The sequence below is a fragment of the Loa loa genome (genome assembly GCF_000183805.2).
Source record: "Loa loa unplaced genomic scaffold supercont3.499, whole genome shotgun sequence".
Classification (NCBI taxonomy): domain Eukaryota; kingdom Metazoa; phylum Nematoda; class Chromadorea; order Rhabditida; family Onchocercidae; genus Loa; species Loa loa.
The window spans coordinates 16,109-27,219 of record NW_018108679.1 but is presented as its reverse complement, the minus strand read 5'-3'; the positions used below and the strand labels follow the sequence as shown (position 1 = coordinate 27,219).

Here is an 11,111-nt window from a genome sequence, read left to right as displayed (position 1 = left end):
TGTGTAGTAAATAGAAATTAAATCACTGGAATGATTTAAAGTAGAAAAAAAACTTTATTATTTTTAGAAAAGAAAAAAACAGAAAATGATTTGATTATTTAACAATTATTGAGAAGAAACATAAATGAATAATTTTAAATTAAAGGCACAAAATCAAATCTTTAAATGGGATGAAAAAAGCATTTACTTTGAGTAAAACATAAAACAAAGCGTAATTAAGTTAATTAATTTATATTTTTCGTCAATTGCTGTAATTACTATAAAACTGACTTTTTTTTCAGTTTTTGTAATATATTTATTCCTAAAATATTAGCACATATTTGCTAGACGGAATCACAATGCCATTTGCAATCTTATTTTGAATTCATTATGGAATTTGCTAATTATTTTGCTTATAATTTAAAAATTATTAAAATCTTCCCGCCCTTACAAAAACTATTTCAATGTTGAAGTAAAAAGGAAAATAAAAGTTCTTATTCTGTTAATTGCCTATTTGGTCTTTTCGACAACCGGAATTAACCGTATAAATTGCTAACATGAATTTAATGGTTCGGAAATGTGAACAATTATACCGGAACGATTATTGAACAATGACAATTTTTTGAATTATTGCATGATTTTCTATATGCTTTAAAATTTAAAATTTTTTTAATTCCAAAACTAGCACAATCAATTTTGCCCCCTAATAGTTTCACATTAATTGCACAAGAAGAATATTTTAAATTTTTGTTACAACAAAACCTAAGATATGTTTATAACAAAGAATTAAATTTTTAAAGTTTGAAGAAACAGTTTTTATGATAATGAAAAAATAACAAAAAGTTATATCTAATCAATAAAATATCAAAGTTATCTTATGGAAATGAAATTACACCTTTTTTGAAAAAAGTGTTAACTGTTAAAATTGTGCAATGTTTTATACTTCCATATTTATCATAATATCAGCCATATCATTAAGAAGTGTGAATTATAATTAAGCAAGTAATTCAATAAATTAATTGTAGATTGACTAATTGCAAAGTTTTGAAAGGGAATTTTCGAATTTTGGCATAGATTTCAAGATTATTGTCTTTCCTCTTTCCACGGAAAACGTCTGCGTAATTTACAATATGAAGGCTACAATAATAACAGCAATATTACGGTAATCTAGAACTCATCAAAATGGTTAGGAATCATTCAAGTAAGCAATGATTTAACAAATTGATTTTTTTTACGAATGCAATCAGTCCTATCAGTAAAATCGGAAAATAATCGTGTAATTCTTCGATATTTTTGAGAATTATCTAAGAGGTCTGAATTTTGATTAAGTAAATAATATCAGCAATTAATTATAAGTTGATTAATTGTATTGTTTTGGCAGGGGATTTTCGAATTTTTATATAAATCTCAAGATTATTATCTTTCTGTTTTTTCCACAGAACGATTTGTGAAATGAAATTATGCAAATGAATGTTACATTTAAAAAATATGAAAACATAGTGATAAAAATTGAAAAAATTTGCAGAAAAAGAAACCAAATAAAAATTAAAATAGCATTTGAAATAAAATTAATATTGTTTCATTCAGAATCGGATGTTGCTTCAGTTACGTGAACATTTGGTGCTTCTACACGTGCTTTAAGATGATGAATACCTTTAAATTCTTTTCCAATATGTTCTATCGTATTCTTCCATTGCTCATGTTCCGATTTATCAACTGCTGATTTACCGAGATATACCGAACCAATTAAATCATCACCAGCAATTGTTCTGAAACAGGAGTAAATTAATCGGTAAGACAAAAAGTAATTAACTCAAATAGATTTATAAAAACTGATAAAAAAACAACTGTTACTTTTTTTAAAAGAAAATTTTTTTTAAAAAGAAATAATTTCAAAACTTTCTTTTAAAATACTTTAGAGCCTATGCAAATCATGCAAAAAAAATACATGCATAACATGCAAATTCAACTTTTTGTCATAAAAATGAATCAATAAAGGTATTTGCAACAATATTCATTATAATATCGACGTATTATCAACACCTTTAACAGCAAACAAATTTCAACTTCAAACCATACTACTAAACTTATTTAACTTTTAATTAGGAATTTATGAACACATGATTATCAGTTATATCTATTATCTTTTCTTTAATCATATCTTTAATTTACTTCATCATACTTATCAGTACCTTCCAATTTAGTATTCTTCCTCAATTTGGTGCTATCATTATCTTCAATTCTTCCAATTTACTCAGTGATATTTCGTAATATATATATATTATTGCTAACTTTTAATTTACTCAGCATTCTTCAAATTATATCAATAAATTAATGCAATTAGTTTGATTGGTTAGGCTTGATTAATTTAAGTTTAATTAACGTTTGATTAATATGCACTGATATATATCATTTATTAAATAAGTTAACATTCATTTTTCACTCAAATCATTCAAATATAAGCAAAAGTATATTTGCATATTAACAAATATATTATTGAAATTATTGCAATAATTCCAGAAATCCATATTTAATATAAAATTTTGTATAATTTCATTAAATTGCACAAAATATATGCCACAATAAAACTATTTAATTACTTTGGAAAATTGTAAGTAAATATGGATTAATTAGAGATAGTTTAAAATGTTTTTGTCTCTTTTACTATGTATGTATAACAATTGTGATATATTGAAATGTAAAGTAAGTGATGGCTAAAATTTAAGTGTTTAATTCATAAAGAAAACAAAAAAAAGTACTAGTTTAAATAAAAAACAAATAAAATTTTAAACTATTCGAATTCGTTTCAATTTTATATTCAAATTTTATTGCAAAAATATTTAACGTTTACAATGCATGTAAAACAGTTTGAGCGGATATGTGCAAATATCTGATTATTTCACGTAAGTTAGACGTAAAAGCATAAGAATATTTCACGGAATTTTACGTTAAAATGTAGCAATTAATACCTTGTCAAATCATGGACGGAAATAACAATGCTGGTATTACCAAGATCAGCTGGTTTTGTCTTTACCAAAAACATAATAGCTTCTTTATACGTTGCATTACACGTTCCTTTAATTATTCGACTTTGTTTTGTTTGCGTTACGTTGCCTTGCGTTAATAGTACTCGAACACATACATCTGATTTAAAAATTTTAATTAGAAATTAATTCTGAAAAGGAAAAAATAGTAACGAAATTATTGGCATTTCGTTTTAATTAATGCATTCATCAGTAAAGTGTAAAATTTCAAATTTAAATAAGTTTTTTAAAATATCAATGAATTTTAAGTAAATTTTTCGAAATAATAATTTAGTTTGGAAATTCGAAAAACCTGAAAATTTTGAAAAAATTAAATTCGAGAATTTGCAAATTTAAAATATATGAATATATGTATATGAATTATTCATCAAACATCATTACTTACAAGTGTTTTTCCAGTTTATAATTATTTTCAAATCAAAATATTTTGATAAACTATAGCTTCAGGAAATATAAATTAAATTCTAATTCTATTTGGTACTAACTGTATTTCATCATTAAATATTAGTAATAACAATAAAAAGCAGTAATTAACTATAATTAAATATAATGGTAATTGCAAAGAACAGTATCAATGTATTAATAGTAATCAAAGATCAATATTAAAATTTAAAATGAATTTATAAATGGTTCACTTTTGAAATCATTCTGTTCATAATCATCAAAACTTTTTCATATCATCTGGTTTTTTCGGATGAAAGTAATTAATTTAAAAACTGAATGGGTGATAATTATTTCAGTCGAAACAAGTTTTTAATTTTCGATGGAAGCATTTAATGAGAATTTTTAAATACTTGCATTTTTTTCAGTGTTAAATCCTAATGAAAATTGCGCAAATTAAGAAATAAAACTGACAAGAGAAAAAAAAACAAGATTAAAATTTCAAGTAATAATGGATTGGATTAAATTTCAATGTCCTTTTTACTTAAATTCAAAAAATGGTAAAATAGCCATTATTTATCAAATTTCGTTTAATTTCTTTATTTATTTATAATTTGCATTTTTCATCATTCTTCATAAATGATATATGCCTACAATACGATGTGAGAAAGTTCCCCTTAATTTATCAATTTTCACGCAAAATTTTTCAATTAAAATTTTTGCATATTTTGAATGAAATTTTTTTTAATTTTATTTTCATAAAAAAAAAAAATCAAAATTAACGGTTCTCTTTTTTCCAATTATTTCTATTTCAAATAACAACATCAGGAATTCACGCATAAAATTTGTGTTGCCTTTTTTCTTGCTAAAAAGAACTAAGCTTTTAAAATTTTCACTTTCTATTGTTTTCATAAATATGATAATTTTTAAGAAAAAATTGACGAAAAATAATAATAATAATATGAGTACTTTCAACAATAAAACAACTTCTTCGTTTTGTTATTATTTTCAAAAAAAAAAGCTAAAACACAAAGCATTTTTCACTTTTCATATTATTGTAAAAACAAATTTCGAAATTATTTGGAAAAAAAATGACATCTTTTAAAATTTCAAATACATTGTTTACTACAATTCATTGCGAAATGTTGCATTGAGATAAACGAATATGACTTCTTCAATTTGATTTATGAAATTCTGAAAATATTCCTTTGAAAGATAATTAAATTTGAAGTGGTTCGTTTGCTTTTGAAGCTTAAAATATAAAATAAATAAAATTATTTTTTCCCTATTCCTTTGCTTTCAACTTACTTTTCTTTCATTCCTTTTACCTCTTCTTCTTCTTATACAACACAAATAATTTATGTTGTTATGATTTTTGATGGACAATTTCTCTCCATCTCTCTCTCCTGTCCACTCTTTTTGTAAACAAAATTATTTAGGGGTTTCCAGGAGAAAAAAATTCTTCCGCTTTTCCCTGACCTAAATTTGTACATAATCAAATTTTGAAGTTAAGATTTTAAAGAAAATGAATGTCTTTTTGATAATTGAAAAATTATATCTCCCATGAGATTTGGCCAGAAAGTATCATAATACATAGCCACAGAACTCAAAAAAAGCAAAGAAATGAGATTTGGTCTGAAAGCACAGTAATAAATACTCCCGGAAATCTCAAAAAAATTAAATAAATGAGATTTGGTCCGAAAGTATGATAATAAATACTTTCGGAAATCTCAAAGAAATTAAAGAAATGAAATTCGGCCTGAAAATATGATGAGATATTTTCACGGAAAATCTTGCAAGAAATTGATTATATTACAAGGAAATGCAAACGACATTAAGTCTTAATTAGCGAAATGAAATAATTATAATGAAAAGAGTACTGTAAATCCCAAAGGTGATATTATGAAAAGTGTTATCTCTAAATTGATTGGATTGAGAAAATAATTGGTGGTAATAATCAACAAATAATAAATGAATGATTTGCAATTGAATTTTTGATTGAGTAATAATTGATTTGAAACAAAATTTCCAATTTTTTCTCTTTTCAAAGTATAAAATTTTGAAAGTAAAACAAAATTTGTTAGGATTTCTTCGTTTTTTTTCTCCCCATTTATTATTTTAATAAAAATTTATAAACATAGTTGAGATGGGCAATATTTTCGAATAAATTTTTGTAATTTTAAAATAAGACCATAAAATGACATTTTTGATTTCATAAATTTTTAAAATTTACTTACCAGGTGGTCCGGTGATACCACCTTTTGGCAAATCTTCCACTTTGATAATATTAATTGTTAAACGACTTGCTCTTATTTCCAAACATGATGCTATGTATAATTTTCCTAATTTCTGAAAATAATATTACAAAATATTCCAGTTGGAAAAAATATAGAAAAAATAAATTTATTTTTATTAAATTAATAGCGAGAAAAATTTACATACTATTTCCATCCATGCATAATTATTTGCGTATCATACTCACTCATAATATTTTGATCTTGAAGTGTAATTCCACACTTGTTTTTTTCCCTGGTATTTTTTGAACGATATTTTTCTTTATTTTTCAATCACATAATAATAAAATATAGCAGTATTGATTTTCTTGTTTTTTTTTTTTTTTGATTTTGGTGATCATCGCAATCGATCGATATAGCTGCAATTATTGTAATAAAGTTTGGGATAATATTCATAATAGTTTCGTAAGGAAAAAGATTTTAGCTTTAGATTATGAAATGTTTTGTAATTAAAATTTGAAATAAATGTTACAAAATAATTTTCGTTTTTCTTCTTTTCTTTTTATCATTGTTATTCGAAAATAAATGAAAACAGTAAACAAAGCGAAATGTCGAAATGGCAGGATGCCATAATAGAACAATAGAAGTGATTTCTCGAATATAATATTATGACGGGAAAAGGTCAATCGGGAGGAACAGGGGAAAGGTCAAAACAAGACCAAATGCATTTTGCAATTTTGGCTATTGTTTCTATAAAAATGCAAGGAAATTGATTCATTGATAGATTTTGTTAACTAAATAAGCGTAAAAATTTCGGAATTTAAAATATTTATTAATTTAAAAAAGTATTTTAATATATGTTTAAATGTTTCGAGAAACCTGAGGAAAATTCTCATTTGTGAGAAAAGAGAAAATTTTGGTATTATTTGGATTTTCGAAATTATTTATCTTCTAATAATATAAAATGCGTATTTGAATTAATGGAATTTTTTTTTCTTTTTACGCGATAAGCCGGGAATTTGCATAAGGAATAGTTCAGTCCCGTTCCCTTTACTTCTTCAAATTTTCATTTCCATGCAACTTGAATAGATTATAAAGTTTTTTTTTTTAAAAAAATTTTCACAAAAAAACCACTTATTTACTCTTGTCATTTCCGTTCTTTTCCATCCTCTTTAAATCACTTTCTTTTTTCTTTTTTTCTTTTTTTTGCCTCAAAAGTACAATTTTTAAAAGCGATTGAAAAAATTTTTTGAAATATGAATATTAAAGATTCAAAAAGAGATATGAGAAATTTTGCGAAGGAATAAAAAAAAGTGCAAATATTTAGTGTAGTAATACGAATAGATCAAAAGCTTTTTTAAGAATTTAAATTCAAATTCAGATTTTTTATCTGAAAAGAATTTTGCATGCAGCAGTATAAATGATCCAAAAATATGGATCTGAAAGTATTTCGCATTTTTCATCAATAATAGAAGTACTTTCTACTTACGTAATTCGCCTATAATTATTTGGGAAATTGCCTCCGTTACCGTACTTTTAATATTAATTTTAGGCTATTATTAAATAAAAAGCCTTATTTGTTTGGCAAAATGGACAAAACATTTTTCATCATATAATGGACTTGTAAAAACTTTATAAAACCATCCACATGATATCAGAGATGAAAACTGATAGGAAATTAATAACTTATGATAACAAAAATTGAAATGTGGACTGACTAGCATAAAAACGCAAGTAAAAATTGCCTATCTTGCTTTTTAAATTACATTTAAATTTTATTGTCATTTGCATTTCATTTATTTCAGGCTAAAATTATTCTCTGCAATTCGATGAATTATTCAACATAAAATTTTCGAATTCATCGAAATTTCTCACTTGGAATTTTTTTTTCAGCGATATTCGTAAAAAATTTTTTTTTTTTTTTTTTGAATAGATTAAAAAGGAATTCAAAAACGATTTGCAAATTTTAAAACTTTGAACAGATAAATAGACTGACTAATTATTTCTAAGAGTAAATTAATTATGCTAAAAATCAAATATCCTTTTGCATAAATATGGCAGTATATTTTATTTATCTTTCTCAGCTATATTATTGTCGAATTAATTTTAATTAAATTAAGCATAGTGTCAAAAATCATGTTTTTTCATTGTTTTTGAATTTTTGTATTTAGGAATATAAGAAAGAAATTAACACTAAATTTTTTTGTAATTCGAAATTTTTGAGGATTAAAAAGAATTATTTGAGAAAATTTCTCTTTTATAATTTCCCAAATTTATAAGAATTTTGAAAAGAAATTTCAAATAATTTGTTATAGTTCTGAAAGAAAAAAGCAACGAGTGTAGAAATAGCGAAAGTTATTTTATTTACAATTTGAAATGCTTTTTTAATAAAAAAGCACAAAATTTATAATTCAATTTTTGGTTGTTCAAAAATTCGTTTTTTTATCATTTATAATGAATTTGATTAAATTTGACTATATTTTTCCATGTTAGAAAAACGTAATTTTTTTTTCTTTTTTTTCGTTTGCAAATTAATCGACCTATTCCTTTTTGAGATGTCATCTTGCTCAAATTAAGACAAACAAAAAAGGAATTTTAAGCAATTTTGTGATTAAATATTTCACTTCTCATATTTCCAGCTTAATTTTCAAATAGATCAAGAAGAATTAATTGGATTTTTGCACTGTTTAATGGAATGATTTCAGAAATTTTCCTCTATTTTATAATATATGCCATGATTTTTTAAAAAATTTCAAAATAGTTTTAAAACAATCAATTAAAATTTTTAATTTTAAGCAGTAAATGTTTCAGATCAAATATTTATTTGCATCCAAATTTAAATTTTTAATTGAAAAAAAAACAACAAAAATTTTCGTCTTTCCAAGAAAAAAAAGATTTTTTGCTCTCATGAAGCTTTGTATTTTTTTTAAGCATAAATTTTAAATTTAACGTTAATGCTTGTTCCACTTGCTCTAGCATTAAATGAAACTCTATTAGTTAATTTTAAAAAATTTGAAGTGAAAAGAAAGGAAAGAAAATAAGCAAGTCTTTCTTCTAATTGTAACAAATATTATTTCTAAACATGGGAAATAAAATAAAAAAAATGGTTAATTTATGTTAAAATGTTACTTTTGACGTAAATAATTTTTTCATAAATATATCTAAAAGTGAATGGATTAATATCAATAAAAGAAATGAAATAAAAATTTTAAAAAAAAGAAAACGAAAAGTTTTTTTTTTTTACGACGCAATTAAAACTAAATTCGCTTTTCTTGCCATTTTTTTTCGAAAAAAAACTCCATTTTAAAAATTACCTTTTCTTTCACCTAAATGTCCTTTTATTCATTCATTCTTTTCTTCTTTCAGTTTTTCTTTTTCTTTTTCTTTTCCTTTTTTTTGGACATTTAACAATTCGTTTTTCAAAAAAAAAAGTACATTTATCCTTCCAAAACGCATAAAAAAAAACGCAAAAAAAAATTTATTCTTTTGAAATTCTATTAAAATTCAATTTCAATAAACCCTATAATACTATTAAATACTGTTCTTTGTTTGGGAAAAATGAAACTCCCAACTTTTTTCTTCTTTTTACATCAAAGTTAGTTAATGTTTGTAATAATTCATCATTTTTGAAAAAGAAAGTGAAAAATGTTACGTATCTTTAAAAAAATCAATCAATATTGCCATATGTGAGTGTTACAGAAAAAAGAAAAAAATGAAAAAAGAATTTCTAAAAAAATTTCTAATATTAACCTTTGAATTGATGCAATATTTTAATTCTTCGACAATTTTTACTTCCTTTTTAGCTCGTAATTCACTCAAACTTTTCAGTGATACATACAAATCACCAATGACAACGTCTTTTTGAAGTTTTTGGGGTGATTGATGACAAACTGTTATTGCCAGACATTTTTCACTCAAATCTTCCACCAATACATTATCGAAAAAAAATTCCTGTAAATTTTGCAATCGTTTAATAAATTATACTAAAATTTTTTACTTCTTTCAAACAAAAAGAAAAAAATCGATACTGTTATTCTTTAACATTACACCAAAAAAAAAGGATCATCATTAGCACTATTTTAAAATTTTGCAAAAAAAAAAGAAAGAAAAGAGAAAGAAGCAATCATTTTATTCTTCTTTAAATCAATATTTAGATTTGTTTTGTTAATCAGTACGTCATCGGAAACTAATGTAAAATTAAATTAGACTAAAAGCAAATTCTTCTGTTATTTCTGAAACTTTCATGAAAAGAAAAGTTTGCATAATTAGAGTTTCCAAAAAAAAAAGAAAAAGAAAAAAAAAATTCCAATATTGTGTTAAAAAAACCAGAAACGGTACAAATTCAATTCTATTTCATCGAAATTTGATTTATTTTTACTTGCGGTATGTTCATTTCTCCAAATGCCTAGTGAAAAGAAATCAAATTTCCAGGCTTTTTTCCTTTTTTGCATGAAAAACTTGGCTAATTATTTTGTCATATCAATAGGTACAATGATTTGACACGATATTAATTAGGTTTTTATAAAAAGAATTTTTTACTTTTCAATGCATGAAATTAATTGAAAAATAATTTGTTTCTGGAAGTCGATTTTTTAAAATTTCAAAGTATTTTTCGTTTTTTTTCATATTTTTTTTTATATGAAAATAATTGTATTATTGAAAGCCAACAAAAATTTTCTGAAAAAATTTCGATCGCTAATTATCGTTACGCTAATTAATTATCCGCTTCAATTATTTATTTTTCATTACGCGAACTCCGTCGAAAGATATTCATCTTCTTGTGGATTTAAATTTGATTACTTGCACTTCTTTTTTTTTTATTTTGATTACTTGCACTTCAAAAATTAACACTTTATTAATTACTGTCATCAATATTACACCATTGTTATCATTAATTAAGTATTTGAAATAATGAAAAATTCCTGCAACCTGATTAAATGCAACATCACGACCACGTTTTACAATTGAATTCTGTGATTTACCACCTGGTATCAGTGATATTTTGCAAAAAGCATGGATCTCTAATTCAGGCTTTAATTTACCTGCCAATCCTGAAAGATTATTTTGATGTATGACAAATTAATTATTAACATGCACAAACACATGTCCAATATGTATTAGAAAACTAATTATATGTTGTTTAACCTTTAATTTTTAGATAGATTAAATATATCGATAAACTGGATGAATAAACTGATAGATTAGATAGACAAATAGATAGATTCTATCTATAGATAGAGATAGATCTATCTAAATAGATAGATAGATTCTACTTATAGATATAGATGTATCTAAATAGGTAGATAGATTCTACTTATAGATAGAGATAGATGTATCTAAATAGATAGATAGATTCTACTTATAGATAGAGATGTATCTAAATAGGTAGATAGATTCTACTTATAGATAGATGTATCTAAATAGATAGATAGATTCTACTTATAGATATAGATGTATCTAAATAGGTAGATAG

The 11,111-nt window shown here is 23.8% G+C and overlaps 1 protein-coding gene across 1 annotated transcript in view; it reads right to left on the bottom strand.

Annotated features, from left to right (window-relative positions):
- Nucleotides 1-1,534: 1,534 nt before the first annotated feature.
- LOAG_18759 (hypothetical protein) overlaps nt 1,535-11,111 on the bottom strand; it is a gene marked incomplete at its 5' end in the record, with an annotated part of 13,150 nt that continues 3,573 nt past the window's right edge. Inside the window, 5 exons of the mRNA XM_020451421.1 lie at nt 1,535-1,748; nt 2,949-3,123; nt 5,642-5,753; nt 9,389-9,589; nt 10,568-10,689. Of these exons, the coding sequence (XP_020304796.1) occupies nt 1,559-1,748; nt 2,949-3,123; nt 5,642-5,753; nt 9,389-9,589; nt 10,568-10,689 (800 nt within the window). The 3' untranslated portion in view covers nt 1,535-1,558. The remainder of the gene's footprint in view (nt 1,749-2,948; nt 3,124-5,641; nt 5,754-9,388; nt 9,590-10,567; nt 10,690-11,111) is intronic.